The 18,175-nt window shown below is 38.4% G+C and overlaps 2 protein-coding genes across 8 annotated transcripts; one reads left to right on the top strand and one right to left on the bottom strand.

Moving 5' to 3' along the window:
• The first annotated feature begins 601 nt into the window (after positions 1-601).
• LOC135652210 (cell division control protein 2 homolog) lies at positions 602-7,673 on the top strand. 3 transcript variants are annotated; one of them, XM_065173006.1, is made up of 9 exons: positions 602-786; positions 934-1,059; positions 1,142-1,326; positions 2,544-2,664; positions 3,200-3,373; positions 4,163-4,326; positions 4,407-4,494; positions 6,690-6,743; positions 7,181-7,673. In XM_065173006.1, the coding sequence occupies exons 2-9, from the start codon at positions 1,051-1,053 to the stop codon at positions 7,268-7,270; spliced, it is 885 nt and encodes a 294-aa protein (XP_065029078.1). In that variant the 5' UTR covers positions 602-786; positions 934-1,050; the 3' UTR covers positions 7,271-7,673. The 3 variants fall into 3 exon arrangements, with proteins under 3 accessions (XP_065029078.1, XP_065029080.1, XP_065029079.1); XM_065173008.1 differs by having other exon boundaries at positions 626-742; XM_065173007.1 differs by lacking the exon at positions 602-786 and having other exon boundaries at positions 793-1,059.
• A 1,244-nt stretch (positions 7,674-8,917) lies between these two features.
• On the bottom strand, positions 8,918-14,193 carry LOC103971708 (zinc finger CCCH domain-containing protein 17). Of its 5 annotated transcripts, XR_010502170.1 has the most exons (11): positions 13,931-14,191; positions 13,235-13,686; positions 13,051-13,146; positions 12,886-12,975; positions 12,696-12,797; positions 12,412-12,558; positions 10,756-10,875; positions 10,586-10,645; positions 9,619-9,879; positions 9,432-9,529; positions 9,289-9,331 (listed from the first exon to the last, which is right to left on the bottom strand). XR_010502170.1 is itself a non-coding variant. In XM_009385800.3 (10 exons), exons 2-10 carry the CDS (start codon positions 13,643-13,645, stop codon positions 9,190-9,192), a joined length of 1,266 nt encoding a protein of 421 aa, XP_009384075.2. In that variant the 5' UTR covers positions 13,646-13,852; positions 13,931-14,193; the 3' UTR covers positions 8,918-9,189. The 5 variants fall into 5 exon arrangements, 2 of the variants coding, with proteins under 2 accessions (XP_009384075.2, XP_018676205.2); XM_009385800.3 differs by lacking the exon at positions 9,619-9,879 and having other exon boundaries at positions 8,918-9,331; positions 13,235-13,852; positions 13,931-14,193; XM_018820660.2 differs by lacking the exon at positions 9,619-9,879 and having other exon boundaries at positions 8,918-9,331; positions 13,931-14,192.
• Between the last annotated feature and the right edge of the window lie 3,982 nt (positions 14,194-18,175).

Here is an 18,175-nt window from a genome sequence, read left to right as displayed (position 1 = left end):
GTCATTACTTGTTTAGGTGTTTGTGCTCTTTATGTTAAGAGTGTAAATGAATCAATCATATTCCATCACTTATTTCCAAAATCTTATTTGAGTTATATATATATATATATAATATTGTTCTTCGTTGTTATGAGAAAATAAACATGGGAACTTAATTACCTGATTATTAATATCTTTTAGTCTCAATAAGTATATATGATAATTTATTGTCGGTTCGTTGAAAGGGAATGATTGGTCCGTTTCAGTCAAATCTCTGTCAACGAGACTAATCAGGATTTAGGGGCCACTAATCGCATTTCCCGTTCCACGATTAGACAAAAGCGGCACTTCGTCTCACCGCATCATCGAATTACACGTTCGTCTACCTGTCTCATGGTTGGATTTATATAGTGGGCCCGCGCTTGCGTCGCTTTACTGTGCTACTCGACGGTAACGGAGTCTAAAGGGTTAACGAGCGATCGGCCGAGTGGCATGCATACACGCGTCGTTCTAGTATTGGACAGTGTCTCTTTTGTGGAAGCTGTTTCCTTGCTCCGCCTGCACACCGGATCTCCTCCTCCCCAATCACCTGAGGCTTTTAGCCGAAGCAAACAGCCGCCACGCTTCCTCTGTGCCGAGGAGAAGGGAGAAGCGCTATCTCTCTCTCTCGCTCTCGCGCGCGCGCTCGCCTCTCTCTTCCAAGTCAACCGTTCTTGCCTCTTCGAGCTCTCTGCTTTCCATTCTCCGCCTCCAAAATCCGATCGCACGTCTTCAATCATCCATCCCCTTCGTTACCGCCGCCTCGGGGTTCTTTTACCATGATTTTTCGGCTTTTTAATGCTGTGTTTCTTCTACCTTTGGAATGCTGATTTCACTAGGGCTTTCCTCCGCAATGCAGCCCTTTCTACCAATCTGGATTAATGAGGATTGTTTTACTGTCTTTTGGATGTTTAGGATTCCGTTTATGTGGTGAAGTCGCTCCCAAGTCAAGTCCTTTCTTTCTCTCCTGCGTGGTGATCGCTAGGTCGTTGGGTTTCTTGTGATCCTTTTTCGTGGTAGGGCGACGATCGAATGGACCAGGTGAGCCGCCGCTGTGCTGCTGTAGATGAAGAAGGTCTTGATGGCTTTCTCTAGTGGTAAAAATGAGGGGTTTTGGTCGCAGTATGAGAAGGTGGAGAAGATTGGAGAGGGGACCTACGGGGTGGTGTACAAGGCCCGGGATCGTCTCACCAATGAGACGATAGCTCTGAAGAAGATCCGGCTGGAAAACGAGGACGAGGGGGTTCCAAGCACTGCCATCAGAGAGATCTCTCTGCTGAAGGAAATGCAGCACAACAACATTGTCAGGTCGCTCTTTGCCTTGCTGATTTATCTGCTGGCTGCCTTGTTGATCTTATTTTGCTATCTCATCATGACATTGCTGTAACTTTGCTTACTTTTTCCCTTTGTATGTGCTTCCATTAGCAATTCTGCATATGTTCGAAAGGACTAATTTATTTAGGATTTTATATTTTTGTATTTACCAAAGTACTTAGACTCATGGAACTAACTAATAGCCTGATGTTTTAATTATGAACTATGTGGGCTCATGTAGAACTAAATGGATCATGTATCCAATTGCTATCTAGGGTGTCATTCTGTTAGGCCATAGACTCTGAGGCCCTGTACATGTCATCATTGAATAGATATCTTAAGTTCCTGCCTAACTGATCTCGAATACAAAGTTGTCGTCAAAGGTAATGCACAAAGGTAAGGTTTGCAAGTACAATTGGGTTCAAGGTTAGCTAGAGGATTTAGGATTCTCATCGGTTTGTATCTGCTTGCCCAGACAGATTTCACTGTGGCATTAGGCTTTTCTAAGATATAGCAAATCATCCAAGATCAGCCTAAAATCATCTAGGATAACTGAGATGCTTGGATTGTGAGATTAGTTAATCTATATGCTGCTAATATCCTGATCCAGATTAGTTCAATTCGATTGTGATTAACTGGATTAGGATCGATCAATTCCACGAAACATGTACCAGCTGCTCAGCGTAGATATGTTTCTCAAAAGTAGCTTTGAGTCTTTGTGGGCACATGATTAGCAAAGAATTTGACTTTTTCTGTAAAATTAAGGAGTTGCATTATTTGCTTCTAATTGTGTCATTATCAATGATGTACTTTCACTTGCTTAAAATTTTTGTGCGAGTAACTTGCTATGTGCTCAATTATACAAACTAATAACTAAGGGCAGTTGGTCTTTTAAATTCCAATTGGTAAACAGTCCTTTTTGCTACCTTGCAAGTTTTGATCTCACGTTAATTTTTTTACACCTCTGTTTTACTTTGGTTTTGTTGGATTGAACAAATTCCTTTAGCCATAAGCATGATATGAAGTTCTGAAGGACTGTATAATGGTTAAATATAAATCTTCCTATATAAATTCTCAGTATATTTTCTTGTTTTTTCTTTTGTTGCTTCTTCTTGCTTGTCATTATGATGATAGACAATTTTTCATAATTGTTCCTAATATCAAATTAAAAAGCTAAAGTTTTGGTGATTTTGACCATTCTTTGGCAACAGATTGCAGGATGTAGTCCACAGCGAGAAAAGGATTTATTTAGTCTTCGAGTATCTTGACTTAGACTTGAAGAAGCACATGGATTCTTGCCCGGAACTTGCTAAAGATCCACGATTAGTCAAAGTGAGCTAGTCTTTCTCAGTAGAGTATGTTAGTTTATGCTACATATTGCCTATTAGATAACATGCTTTCAAATAGCTCTCACAATGGACATTGGTTGTAGAAGGAAGAACTTGGTAAAGGTTAGCTAAATGTAGTTTTGCAAAAAAAAAAAAAAAAGCTCAAACTTTTTTATTATTTTCCTCGATTAATAATGTCTTTTGTATTCCATACCATTTTTGATTCATAAATATAAATAATTGTGAATGCAGAAAAGAATGTTGACTTTATCTTTGTTGAAAGTTCATAACTTGCTGCCATTTTGAACATAAATAATCCTTTTGGGAGCTTCTCTTATTGAAAATTCTGGTAGTTCTATTAAAGCCGATCCATGCTTTTGAGTTACAATGCAGAAAAAAGGTCATTTTCACAAGTTTAAATGCAAATAGAGGTTGGTTCTTCTTGGTATGTTGTATATACAGGATATTAGAAATATGATCTTGATTTATGGTAGCTATTATCTTGGAGGCTTATTTCTTGCTGTTTCTTGTACCTGCAGACATATTTGCATCAGATACTTCGCGGCATTGCCTATTGTCATTCTCATAGGATTCTTCATCGGGATCTGAAGCCTCAAAATCTTTTGATTGATCGGCGAACTAATGCATTGAAGCTTGCAGACTTTGGGCTTGCTAGAGCTTTCGGTATTCCTGTTAGGACATTTACACATGAGGTGCTACTATGCAATAATTTTATTATCACACTTGAATAAACACTCAAAGTTATGTATATAAGTTATTTACGTGTCAGCTACAATTTTTTCTGAAGAAATGAAACTCACTTCACATCAAATTTGATCTTTTAGCATAATATGTGTTGCCATTTCTTCAAAGCTATTTGTAGTTCTGTTTGATGTGGTACTTGTTGCTTGATGGCTGTCTTAAGGAGTTTAGTTTCTTCTTTGCAACATTTTTATAGTTGTTTATACTTTATACTAAATTGGATAATATGTAGACTAAAAAAGATTTATCTAGTGCTGCCAGTACCCCTTATCTTAATTGACTGTTGGCACAGTACATACCACAGGCACAACATAGCAAATTGCCATGCTGACATATGGGTGCTAGCTGCTTGATAGAGATACCGAGTGATCTGTTCCCTGGACTTCCTTTGAGGTCAATGAGGTACTGTGAAGTGCTTCTGAGCATGGTGAGGCATTAACGACTGCAAAGATTTTCTCGAGCCTTAAGGGCATGCACCAACCTGTCTTAAACAGATAATTTGAACCAGCTTTTTCCTTATAGCCAATTCAGTCCAGCTCAGGCAGGTTGAAACCTAAGACCACGGGAAACAATTATTAATTTTTTTAGTGTGAACTGGTACTAGATCCCTCTTATGGATCTTAGAATCTTGTGCCAGCTCAAGTAGTTTCAGTCTATGCTCAACTTGCTGAAACTTAAACTCTTGTGCTAAAGACTAAAATTCTCGTCTGTCTCATCTGTGATTTTGTCTATTGCTTCAGGTAGTAACACTCTGGTATAGAGCACCAGAAATCCTCCTTGGATCCAGGCATTATTCTACACCTGTGGACGTGTGGTCAATAGGCTGTATTTTTGCTGAAATGGTGAATCGGCGACCATTGTTCCCTGGAGACTCTGAGATTGATGAATTATTTAAGATATTCAGGTATTTGTTGTTTCATGAATCCTGAAAATTACTTTTCTTATATCGCACCTAAACTTTGTAGGCTATTTTATTTTTTATAGAGTGTTGGGTACCCCTAATGAAGACACTTGGCCTGGAGTTACTTCCTTACCAGACTTCAAATCTGCTTTCCCCAAGTGGCTTTCCAAGGTATGAATGAAGGATATGCTTATTTGATTTCATACGTTGGTCTTAGGAAGGCTGGATAAATGAAACAGATTATAAGGAGCTATTTGAACACCTACAGCATTTCCCCAAACCCATTATTGTTAGGATAAATGAGAAAAAAAAAAGTGGTTGTAGCATGACAATATAACAAGTCATAATGTCCTGATAATGTCCCAACTATTAGAGATCTGCTACATGGATTTGTTTTATCATTAAGCTATATACAAGATAATATTCCTTATTAAATCAAGAGTATTTAAATATCTATTATAGTTTTTAGAAAAGTTTTTGTAGATTTTTCTCTAATTATTACACCAGTAATACAAATTAGCTCACCTCGTATAATCACGTCTATGTCTCCTTTGAGGATCTCCTTATCATCTTCCAAAGTTTTTCCTCATCTTATTTTTTATTACCACTACATCTAGTTGTTCATTTATTAAAACATTTTTTCTTAGATCTTTCCTGGTGAATCCATACATGTAGCTTAATATTTTCGTTTCAACAATACAAAGTTCTTAAACATGTCAAACTGACCTAATAACTATCTTATAAAATTTTACTTTAAAAGAAAATAATTTGATAATTATACAGAACTCCCTAAGCTTCTCTCAGCTTCAACCATCAAGCTTTTTACTCTATAGACAAAATCAGCATCATCTCTTTATTTTGTTAAATAATAGATCTAAGATTTTTAATAATTCTTTTACTTATAGAAGGTTCTCCATCCATCCTAACTACTTATACTTTTTTCTCTTAATCTTACTAAGTTTATATATTATATATCTTCAGTTTTAGTCCTTAATTATCATCCATTCCTAATTTCATTGTGTGACTTATTACCATAATTCTTCTATAATTAGATCAGTTGGATATCTCCCTTATCCTTATAAATTGATAATTAAAATTCTTCCTTCATTCATCACACATTTGTCTAATTTTCAAGATTTTGTTAATTGTTATATAAACTAATCAACTAAATTATTTCTTAATCTTTTAAACTTTTCAAAATCAAATAGAAACATTGTCGGGTCTTATGTTCTTATCTACTTTTGCCATTTTCAAAATCTCCTTTCTCTATTGCCTTAATTTTGTGAACAATCCAAGATCGCTAGACCTACCAATATTGTTTATCTTTAAAACTAAGGCATTTATGGAATGTTTATAAAATAAAAAAATCTTTCATCTTTCTAAATTTGTGTATCATTAAGTAATTTTTTTTTGTCTCTATTCTTTATACACTTAACATTCCCTAAATTTATACTTTTTATTTCTCAAACTATAACAATCTGAGAAATATTCTTTTCCTAGCCTTAGTTCCTAACTTATCAAAAAAGTTACCATAAACTTTATATTTTGCCAAACTTAAAGTGTTCCCTTCTTGTGTCTTTATTTCAGTTGCTATATATTCTAAAATTTTTCTCATTCTTATAATTTTGTTCATTATTAAAGTATATCATCACGATCTGACCTATCGGATAATTTACCTATTAACTTCATTGAGCCTGCACTACTGGCCTCAAATGTTTAGGCCAAAATTAACAATATTACACCCCTTATATGTCAATTTCTCTAGTATTAAAATTAACACATTTATTAACTTTTGATGTGAGACTAAACGGGATGATACAATCTCCCCACTTAAGGCTTTGATGTTCTCGTCAAAGCCTAATGTAGTCCAATTACACCATAGTATAGTGTTTGTGAGGCATAGCCCGGTGGTGACGCCACGTCGTGACATACGCTCTAGTCTCGTTCATGGCCAATCCTTTCTTACTTGAGCATCTTACCGTGCCCCAAGACTAGGTCAACTCTAATACAAATAAATTGTCATGATCTGACCTGATGGAATAACTAATTAATTCATTGAGCTTGAACCATTATGAAAGCTTAAGTAGAAGTTAACAGTAGTACACCCATCAGGCTCTTATAAATCAATCTTAGCTTTTATCCAGTTTCAATTTTGGACTAAACGGGGTGTTACAATTTGAACTCAATGAGGTGTTATCTTGTATTTTTAACATACTTGTTTGTGTGATAAATGATTCTTTCCCCCTTTCTAATATGGAGCTCATTATTCAATTTGCATCTGTGGCACAATTCAATGCTATGACAGCTTTTATTTTACTTGCTTTGGTCTGTTCTTGAAGGCCTATAATTGGATTTGTGCTGTGCAGGACCTGGTGACAGTAGTTCCAAATCTTGCAGCTGCAGGAGTTGATCTTCTTTCTGTAAGTCCTGCCAATTTTGATATTTGCATACCTAAAAGATCCCTTGCTTTTTTAATGTGAAGTTCAGGACAAGCTCAAATTATTTTGGTACATAAATAATACCTTGTGAAGTAAAGACCATATACATGATTGCAAGTCACTGTGAGGCATGACCAACATTGTGAATTTTCTCCGCTTGAATCTTAGTAAATGATAGCATGCAGCATTATGTGTCCAGATTTGCTAATTCAACCTCAGTTGTCTTTGATTCTGATAGCTAATATTGCTTATCCTTTTAATGGTTGGAACACTCGAGACAAATTTTTAGCTGTTAAATGATAAAACATAGATACTTTGTTTTTGTGGAACTAATTTGTATCTAATTAATAGCAAATCCTGACCATATCCTGGTTAATGTTCTTTGTTGCTAATTGTCCAATTAACATCTTGGTCACCAGAAAATGCTATGCTTAGACCCAAGTAAAAGAATCACAGCTCGACAAGCTCTGGAGCATGAGTATTTCAAGGATCTTGGATTGGTGCCATGAGTAATGTCCTCATGACTCATGGCAAATTATCAGCTAGGGCAACAAAATTCTGCAGCTCATCTTTATATCTCTGCTACCTCTGCTACCCGTCATGGTTGCCTTCAAAATCATCAGATGTTCCCTACTAGGATCGTCAACATTCACATCTTGACATGATCTCAGTTTGGTACAAAGAAGCCCCATTCATAGTTCACCTATATTACTTAGTATAACAATTTATGACAAGTTTTGTATTTGTATGTGCTCTCTCTCTCTCTCTATTGTTTTGCACCTATTTCTTGTTTGTTATTGACCTCTTTAGAGAGAATTAAGTATCACGTGTATGCTTGAAATATTTTCCTTGCTGTTCTGTTTGCAGAAATATTATTTCTCGTATTCATGCTACAAGAGATGATGCTTTCCATTGTGTGAGAAAAGAAAAAAATGCTGAATTTTTAGTTCTGATTGCACTGAACTAATAAACGTCATATATTGCATTTTGTCATGACTCGATTTATTTAGGGGTGGCACAATGTTGTGTTGAGCTGCTGGCATTTTTCACTGTGTTTAAAGCTGTAAAACATAGTCTGATGAGAATTTTCTCTCCCATTTTGACCTTGACTTGCATGAGAAATGCTGCTTTTGATCTTTAAATGCTGCAACCAAAACAGATCATTTAGTGCTTCAGATGTGCCTGAGATAGATCTCTCTGAGGAGCTTCTTGATCCAAGAAAGGTTACAGATCATTTAGTATGCTCAAGATGTGTCCGAGATAGATGTCTCTGAGGAGCTTCTTGATCCAAGAAAGGCATGATGCTGTCCTCCTTTCCCTAATCGATTACTAGAATGGTAAGACTAAATTCCTAGTATACTAGTATTGTCTCGGTCATGGCTCCGAATGGTATCGTATCCATCCATATAATTAAAAATAACAAATGAAAAATTGCAGTATCGGTGCTATATTATCCTATATCGAGAGGCATAAACCTATGCATCGGAGCTATATTATCTTATATCGAGAGGCATAAACCCTATATCGGACGTTACCGGGCGTATAGCATCGAACATTATCGAGCATGCTGGGTGGTACAAGATTTTTGTACTGGATGATATTTCAATTTATCCTGATCTACATAGCCGTGAAATATGGGGCATATAAATATGGTCCATGGCATACATATCGCATTGAGCAGCATTCTTCTACTTAAAAGGCCATTTCCAATGATACTTAACAGGACTGAGACCAAGTGCTCCCCTTTCTTGTTCTCGTTGCATCATACAGAAGTATTGGCAGTCTATCCTACAATTCCAGTGTTTCCACTGAACACAACCATCTTGCTTATGCCATGGACTGTCAACAAGCACACCATCAGATAGAAACTGGCAGTGCTGAATTCAGCTGGTTCCAATAGATCCTGTCTTTTCACATTCTCAAGCATCCAAAGGAATGCCAACGAGTCCTGTGCTATATAATTTCTTCTTGGAGCATTCTATTCTCATTTGTTTGATTAAAAGAGAGATTAAAAAAGGCTTCCCGACATCTACACACTGAAAGATACAAAAATGAGTGCTGGCCCTGCTACCAATGAACCAATGGTTACTCAGCCAAGATTCCTGTACAGCAACAAAGCTATGAGATTCCAATGGTCTAAAGATGAACTTTCTCATTCGAAAAATAGGGCTAAAGATGAACTGATATTTCACTTCTCAAATAGGGACTCACCAACGATCCACATAATCCTATATTGTCATCTATACTTGGAGTATAATCGCCTATTGTCGTCTGAGTAATCATGATTTATAGTTGATTCTGGATTGACTCAAGATGAGAGAGAAGGATAAAATTGGCACCATAAACACCATTTCTCACTCGAACAAATGATTGTAACTTATACAACAAAAGATTAGATGGTCCAGCTATTGGTTCTTGTATCATGAAATCATGATACCAACATCTTGTTCGTCGACCATTTCCACACCTTCAGTTCACCCGTGCCATCTCCCGTAAAAAATAGGTCACTAGGTCCAACTTCCATTGCTCTCACCTCTTTCTTGGAGAATATCTTACCCCGCTCGATGAATCTAGAAAGAGAAACAGGGTTCATATGGTGTCTCAAATCAGACATCAACTTATATATATATATATATATATATATATATATATATATGCATGTATACTTACGAAGGAAGGTCATAGATATGAATGCTTTTGTCGATGCAAGAACATAGCAAGACTGGTTTGGCTTGAGCATCATGCATGCCACGTAGAACAAGCACACCCTGGGAACAAAAATGGCATTCGTTAGTAACACGGGTGAGTAGATTAGGTTGAAAATTCCTATCTTCCTACAGAAGCATGTTGCACAAACATAATCAGGTGTCGGCTTGCAACAACTCCACCAACATGTGATGTGCAATGCGAAGGACAAGAATCCAATATCTAAAGCTACTGCTGAAGTGGACATTCTCATATAACAGAAGAGGTGCTGCTCATGCCGAGTAACAACTGGCCAGCGTGGTGTGCATCTAAAGGGTGAGAGGTGGGGACTGGGCAGTGTGCTTCTTGATGCACGCCACGTTGTCGCTACTGCAGGTTTAAGACAGGCACCAAGTCATGGCATGCACCAATTCTGAAAGAATACATGTGATTTCTGTCGGTTCAAAGTGCTTACAATAGCAATGCAAAAAGGCTGATCTGTCATTAGAAGAGATAATACAATTCCATGCAAACAATACAGAATCATGGGCATATAACCACTTTACATAATTCCTAAAAAAGATAACTACACAAGAACATAAATTGTGATGAAGAATCAAAATTATATTAGAGTCACAGAATACCCTAAATAAGTAAGCACACAATATACTTTATTCCAATTTAAATATATTTCTAGAACGACAAAAGAAACATCCTAACAATTACAAACTGACTGCGCTATACAAATTCTTCAATTGAATGGCCATTATAAGAGAAATAATCTGCAAAACATCAATTTTAAAAGTACAAGCCATGTATTGAAGCACACATTAAAAGGATCACATATTCTGAAACCTACATCCATATCTTAGTGATGTCATTACGTATTGCAAGAGAAATTAGCTTCATGGCTTCAGTAATTTCTGTTTGCCGGACCGTTTTAATTAACAAAAGCTTCACCAATGTCAGAGAAGAAGGTACTAGAGAAAAAAGCTACAGAAGCAGTTGTTATGTTGTTATATGAAAATTTAACTTTCGAATCAATACAGGACACTAGTGCTCCAATGGAATTCATAAATGCAAAGATGTAAACTATGAGTGAATATTTAACCACAGTTTGTTATAGAACAGGTGTGTACATGTTCCTTGTTGTGAATGAATTTTACTTCCAGGTTTCCGCTTTCTGTAGCAGCCCAAACCTGTACAAAGGAATGGCATGAGGGAACTAGGTCAGTTATCCTGTTAATTGAGCATTCTGAGTGTCAAATTAAATCATGAAGTCTTATGGTTACAACAATAAGATACTGACCTTAATTGTTTGGTCCAAAGAAGAAGATAGCAAAAATTGATCCCAACAAAGTAATGATGTAACAACGGACGTATGGTCATTGAGGGTCTGAAGACATTGTAAAGTTGCAAGATCCCAGACCTGAAAAATATAATTTCCAGATATTCAGAATTCTACTTTAGCCAAAATTTTACGGGACCAAAGAAAAACAAGGCTAAACAACAAGAATGCATCTCATGTTAATTTTAGGGATAGCATCTCACTTTTCAGTATACATCTAAGTCGATTGGGAAAATCCATTACATGTTTAGGAGATAAATTTGGAGCTTTGAGAATGAAATTTAATTCTTAGCAATGATTTTTTCACAAATTTTTAAAAAATTATGCAGCCTTGGTTTGGAAAATAAGGCTGAAGTTCATTGGAACACCTTTCACACGAATGACTCAAGCTTAACAACATCAGATGTTTTTGAAAAACTTCAATGCTGGATGGGGCTGGTTTTATTTTGTGCTGACCAAATGGCAGTCCCTTCATTGCAGGAGCTAGATGGAGATATATTGTCACACAGCATTAGAGGTCATTACATGAAGGGCTAAGATAGGTTGTGCAGAATGACGTAAAGAAATTAATGAATGACCCAGAAACTACAAACTTGAATAGTTGGAGGATGAAAACATTATATTTGACATTTTTTCACCTTCAAAAGATTAAAAGTTATTCTTTTTTTCCTTTACAATGTTGGATGAACCAAGCTGCATATTTGTCGGATAATCACGGGTGGGCTTCATGTGCACTATACATGGATGGATTTCTATACCAGCAGGCAAGGATCTATTCTGAGCTTCAGTACCACAGGGCTTGTTCTATTCATTGTTGGCTCTAGTTAATCTAGTTTTCCATTTTAAATGAACAATAAACCCCATTTACGAAAAAAATTAAATTAAGAATATCTTCAAATAAAGCTCAAATCAAGAAAGCAATGCAGTGTGGAAAAATCCTAACCCTGTGTATGTTTGAGAATTATGGCAGACCAAATGACACACATGGGTAGATGAAAGGAGTGAGGCAGGCTTAAGATTTCCCAAATTGACTTAGAAATTTTCATATGTATAAGAACTGGTTACATATTCAAAATTGACCTGCTCTGTGGTTCGTTTGTATCAATACGTATTGCAAAGAGAAACACAGATGAGTTAATTGTCTTGATTTCTCTTTAACTTGGGCTGTATTCAAACCTGAACTAAATTATGGTGTATTTGTATATAGTTAGATGTGGCAAAGAAAGGGCTTACCTAAATTTATTTTGAACTTAAACTAAGATATTACCAGTTATAACTTTTTGTGGTAACTCAAGAGCTAACATATGGAAACAAACAAAAACATTATTTTTTTTTAAACTAACGCAGTTTGCAAGGGAAAATAAAAGGACTGTTCCAGACTTACTGCACAGGAAGACTGACGTTAAGTTCATGAAAGAATAGGTCTTATTTACTAAGGTGCTCAAAAACTATTTTGGAAGGAGCATCATGAAATTAAGGTGCATTCACTTTATTGAGATATTTCATAAAAAAATAATTGTTGTGGTGTTATTTAACGGGATTCATCAAGCTCAATTTACCATCTATCTGTTTTGAGTGGTACATGAAACAAGTCAGCCTTTGCACTAGGATTCTTACTTTTATTGTGTGATCCATGGAACCAGAGTACAGCCTCATGACTCCCACAACTAAAGAAACCACCGCAAGTCGATGGCCATTAAGAGAAGCAGCAGGTTCAAAGCAGTTCCCAGCAACATTGAACTTCCATGCCAATATATGTGCATCCTGTAAAATTAGAGAGAATAGGATTTTTTTTTTTTCCAGACAAATTCAGAAACTAAGCCCACAGACCCAAATAGAGAAAAGAACACAATGGATTCTTAGAAACCAAGCAGAACAGTAGCAACAAAAAGAAATCCTACCTGTGTACCAGCAAACAGCATATCGTTGCCAACAACCAAAGCATAAACTTGTCCGATAGGTCCATCAAGGTTTTGATCTGTTGCGGTTTGTGTGTTCCATGCCTAAATCATCATCGAACAAAATCCAGTATAGTTACTGCAGAAATTACCTACAAGGTGTCGTAGGGCAAATAACCTTGAAAATACTAACCTTGACGGCATTTGGAACTCCAATAAATATCCAAGCACCTTCACTGATCATACATCCAACCTCACCTCCAACATTGAAAACTCCCGTGCACTACGATCGAATGTAACAGTCAGAAACTATAACATTCTAGTTCCAAAATGGTAAGAATATTGAGAGCATCATTACTTGTCCAGTCTGAGAATCCCAAACCCGAACAGATTCGTCCTTGCTGCCAGAGTAGAGCTTGCCGGACTCTGAAGACAGTGCAATACCAGTAACGACCTTACAGAAAAACTCACTCGTTCAACCACCAAATCAGAATACCAATAGAGTAGAAGCACATGAAATAAAGCTGTGCAGAATGAACTACATTCTGATGCCCTTGAAGCGGGGCCAAGAGGGAGAAGCTGTCACCGATGAACCACGAATGCAAGAACCTGCATTTATCCCCATAGCTGCAATTCCCACCGATGAAGTAACTGCAGATCTTGTCGGAAGCCTTGCGGCCCGCTCGGCCCTTTCCCCAACCGGAGATTGAGGCACCGGCCGCACCAGAATTTCCCCGCACGAGGCCCTGGTGATTGCCCCGCCTGGAGGTGGCGCCATCAGCGGACATGGGCTGCGGAAGCTCGCTGTGGAGGAAGCGACAGCGGTGGCGATTGCATCGTCCCGCTTGCCAGTCGAAGCAGACCTTGTTGACCCTGTCGGGCGCACCCTGCGACGATCCTGCTCGCTGGAAAGACCTTTTGTTTCCGTACTGATCGGCCGGTTCGATGTCCATTGATCGATCCGGGAAGTGGTGGTGTGACTCAGTGCGAAAACCTAGAGTAGAAAAGGTGGAATCGGCGTCAAACGATCGATCCAAGAACGGGTGGTGCGGTTCAGCACGAAGCCTCGGGAAGATGACCACGAAGAAGAAGAAGAAGAAGAAGAGATGATTCGATTCAATGTCCAGCAAACGACCCAAGAAACGGCGACGCCGAGACAACTGAAGGCCGGGAAGACGATCAAGAGATGTTGGAAGACGGATAGCAATGATGATGAAGAAGAAATGGGAGAGTGGCACCTCGTTCGGTAGGTATCGCTAAAAAGCCTTAGAGCTTGCTGGGAAAGGAAGAGGAGAGGAGATCAGAGAAGCGGCCTTCCTTCCTTGCGCTCCTAGGATGACGTCTTCCTTTTGGCCGCCTCCTTCCACCTTTGGCTTCTTTCTCCTCCGCCCCGACGACCGACCGCGTCGCCGGACTCGTATAGCTTGGCTTCTTCGCGAGGGCTCGTGCGAGACCCGACGCAAGCAATTAGCTCGGTTTCGTATGGCCGACTCTTCTTCGCCCACGAGTCAGTCGGTCGAACGGAACCCAAAAAGAATCGGTTCGTGCTAATGTCGGCCCAAATCGAAAGTTCATATTGGCGCGTCGGTCTATATTGGAATAAAATTTAACCGGCAAAACTATATTTATACACCTTCAAAATTAATTATTATTTTTTCATATTTATTTTGGTAAGTTTAAATTATACGTATTCTTTTTGGGCTGATGAAAGTCATGAGTAGGAGGGACCACCTCCATAATGCCTCAACTAGTAATTTTTGGAATGTATTTTTGTGGCTAGATAATTTTTTTTAAAATATAAAAAATATCATATGTTTGTGGGGAAGATAATAAGTGTGCGCATTGATTAGTTACCTACGTAAAAAAAAAAAAAAAAATTTTGGATCTCGATGGATTAGCTTGTCAATTGGTTATTATTATTATTATTATTATTATTATTATTATTATTTAGGTTGAACGAGCTTAGACTTAAATTGTTTTGATTTTTTTTTTAAGTAATGCAGTTTTTATTTTGGAGAAGAAACAAACCTAAGGGGCTGTGTTGTGTATTCTCTTCGCATGCAAACGAGGTATAAAAAGTGATAGATCCTTTACACCGTGGCAGTGCGAGCTGGCACGGCTTGGTTCAGTCCCGGGTGGGCAAGATCATCCACGTCGATATTTGGTCAGTGAAGATCATAGTCTAGCTTGGTAGGGCTCGGACTCTAGCTTTAAAGTCGGGGACTCTCTTGGGTTAACCGCTTGCTTTTTGGCCTTCGATCCCTGCACACAGGTTGAGGTCAGGAAGGGGCTCCCGACTTCGACCCGAAGATCTTGTTAGAACTGAGTGGCCAATCTTCCTCTGGTCGACCCCATGAGGGGTTTTTTTTATCCTCTCCTTAGGGGACCAATCATACCTGTAATATTTATTATTGTCGGCGTTGTACTCGGTCGACCCCGTCTCGGCCCTCACGGGATGACGTTGTACTCTGTGGGCACCGTCTCGGCCTTTGCGGGATGACGCTGTACTCGGTCGACACCGTCCCGACCTGTTAGGATCAAAAGCACTAAGAGGGGGGGGGGGGGTGAATTAGTGCAGCGAAAAACTTTCGACGATTAAACCTACGTTCGTACGATAAAATCGTTTCCGACGTAAAACCGTTTTCGAAAACTTAACTTGAAAGCGAGTTCGTAAAAGAGTACAACAAAAGTAATAAGGAAGTAAAACACATATGGAGGTTTGCAGTAATGTAAGCAGCAAGAAGAAATGCAAACCAGAGAGCACCGTAATTTTAGAGTAGTTCGATCAATCTTGACCTACATCCACTTTTGGCTTCCTCCTCCGACGAGGTCACCGACTTCTACTAGAGGCCTTCCTTCAATAAGCGAAGGCCAACCACCCTTTTACAGTTTCACTCCTTTTGACGGGCTTAGGAGATAACCCTTACAGAAATTTCTCTCCTCTTTTGAAAGATTAAAACTTGGAAGAAAAGAGGGATGAGAACTTCTAGTCTTTACAATACTTTTGAGCTCTAAAAATCACAGAGTAAGATTGGATTTTCGATGCTTTTTTGTTGTCCTTTCATGCAGGAAATGGTGGGGTATATATAGGCCTCAAACTGGTTTCAATTTGGAGCTAAAAAATATAATGAAAATCTATGTTTGAGTGTTTTGACCCTCTTGGATGGGAGAGTGAATCATGCTACAATTTGGTGTTAAAATAAAAAGAAGAAAAAAATGAATTTGTTTGACATTCTTCTGAACAGAAGGAAGCGTCAACCACCAAGCCACTAATAGTTTATTGCCCATATTGTCAAGGTAAATGTGACAAGGATCATTAACCTAAGTTTAGCTTTGTTGTGTCTCATATATAAGTTAACCACATCCCACTGCGTCCTTGATGAGACATGCCGAGCAACACCTGACTTGCCCCTTCACCATGTCCATAGAGCTCTAGATTGTTGCTCGGGTGAGGAAATATGTGGAGTAAATGCCGACCTGCCATCTCGCATGTTTTGTCTTACCAACTTGTTATGGGTCTTGTTCTTATTTCATGATGTCCAACAACTTTGTAGAGATGGAGGGCAAACATAACATAGATGAAAGAGAGGGAATCATCTCCAAAGGTGAATCCCAAGCTTTGACATGCATGCCTAGGTAGGCCTTAACAATAATGTGCTAGTTTGTTTTCTATAATACTTTTGTTAATGTCATTGAGTGTTTCTTTACGATAGCTCAGAAAGAAAATGTTATTGAGTGTTACATAATTCTTCAAGTGTGAATCATTAATAAAGTATAGCTTAAAAAATTATTTGAATGATATTATTTTTGTAGTTGAAGATGGGCATACCATTCTCTATTATTTTTTCTTTTGAACTAGTCGAAAAAGTCTAGTCCACTAGAGTATCGGAAGTAGCATACATCTTTGTTTGCACTATAAAAATAGCCATATACTTTGTAGGTTTTGATAAGACATATTTTGGATTCCAACCACATCACGATCCATGCCATATCATACCCCTACCAAGTTAGCACAAGGGGTGTTACCTCGTGCCGAGCTGAGACCGATATTGGGAGGCACCCCCTTGGTGAGTCCCATCCCGAAAAGCTCGGGATAGCGCCTTGCGGCGTCGTTCCGTGCAACCAAGTGGCGGTCGCATAACGGTATCATCTCGCCACTCGGGGGATCGACCGTCATGCCAAATCCGCATACGATCGATCCTCGCACAACAGTATAAAAGCTCATGACCTGTATCGAGCCAAGGGGCGGGAAAAAAAAAAAGAGAAAAAGGCGACTACTAACTTAATCTACGAGGGGTCATAGTCAGGAACCCCCGACGAGGGCCTTTGTGCAGGAGCTCGGTCACATCCGAAGGCACGATCGTCCCGACCGAGAGACGCCTCGCTAGAAGACAGCCTCATTATCCCGACCTCCTGATACAGTCGGTCTAAGCACTTCTGCCAACCAACCAAGATACGCTTTCCCATAAGACAATGTCGACAGCCCGACCCTCGATCCAGCTAGCTCCAACACTTCTTCCGACCAACCGAAAACTCCAGACATCGACTCGTGGACCAAGCTGTGCCAACTCCTCGATCACGGCGCATTAGTTCACTAACAGGTTTAAAGATTTAATAAAAATCTCTTAGTTTTAGAGATGAAAGTGAGAGAAAATAAATTTCTCCTTGGTGAAACGAGCCTGGTTTAGGAGATCCACTTGATTATATACTTTACGAAGTTAGATATTGCACCTCATGTTATCGTTTTTGTAGTTATTCACGGAAAGCAAATTGGATTATATTATGCACTTCAGGAGGTGGTCGTCGTATTGGTTCGATTGTTAGCATGATTGACCTAGAATCCACTGTGATGCTTAGGAGCTTTACGATGTGGTTTATAAGCTATCGGATTCTAGGTCTTTGCCAACTATGTTAATTATGGAAGAAGGTGGATGATGGTATGCATCATCCCAGTTAGAATTTGAACTCATTGTTGGAAAATATAATCCATGATCATTGAAGAATAAGCAATGGTGATGCATGTTAGAGATTGACCCCGGTGCTCTTGCAAAGGGGAGTGTATGGGCCTTGACTCAAGGTCGAGGCTATAGTAAAGGTCGAAAAAGATGTCTTCTCACCAATATGTTCTTGTAAGACATTTTGTGTTTAATTTTTCAATAATATTTTTTTATAAGACCCTCTTTACAAATTTGATATCGTGATAATATGACTAAATTGATTCAACCTAATCCGATTTTTGATTATTGTCATGCTTGGAAGAGGGAAAAAAGTTCTTCTTGGGAGTATGCGATATGAGAGTTACGATTGTACAAGAAAAAATTCCTCTCGAGAGTAGAAAAATGCTCAATCTTATTTTAGATAATTGGGTGTAAATCAACCTATTTTTTACGAGTAAGATGGATCTATAAAAGGTTTTAATGTTCGGATTTAATTTATTGGTTCATAATAAAAACATATATTACATTTAGAGATGACGTAATATA

The sequence above is a fragment of the Musa acuminata genome, chromosome BXJ3-11 (genome assembly GCF_036884655.1).
Source record: "Musa acuminata AAA Group cultivar baxijiao chromosome BXJ3-11, Cavendish_Baxijiao_AAA, whole genome shotgun sequence".
NCBI lineage: Eukaryota > Viridiplantae > Streptophyta > Magnoliopsida > Zingiberales > Musaceae > Musa > Musa acuminata.
Note: the sequence above shows the minus strand (reverse complement) of the source record. Positions and strands in the feature narration are given on the sequence as shown.

What these genes read in the sequence shown, in the direction of transcription:
- LOC103971708 (XM_009385800.3), bottom strand. Translation starts at nt 13,645, where the DNA reads ATGGACATCGAACCGGCCGATCAGTACGGAAACAAAAGGTCTTTCCAG. An exon ending in TGCTGTTTGCTGGTACACAG is followed by an intron (nt 12,559 to 12,695) that starts GTAGGATTTCTT and finishes CTAATTTTACAG; the next exon opens with GATGCACATATATTGGCATG. An exon ending in CCATGGATCACACAATAAAA is followed by an intron (nt 10,876 to 12,411) that starts GTAAGAATCCTA and finishes TATATTTTTCAG; the next exon opens with GTCTGGGATCTTGCAACTTT.
- LOC135652210 (XM_065173006.1), top strand. An exon ending in GAATTATTTAAGATATTCAG is followed by an intron (nt 4,327 to 4,406) that starts GTATTTGTTGTT and finishes TATTTTTTATAG; the next exon opens with AGTGTTGGGTACCCCTAATG. An exon ending in TCCCCAAGTGGCTTTCCAAG is followed by an intron (nt 4,495 to 6,689) that starts GTATGAATGAAG and finishes TGTGCTGTGCAG; the next exon opens with GACCTGGTGACAGTAGTTCC.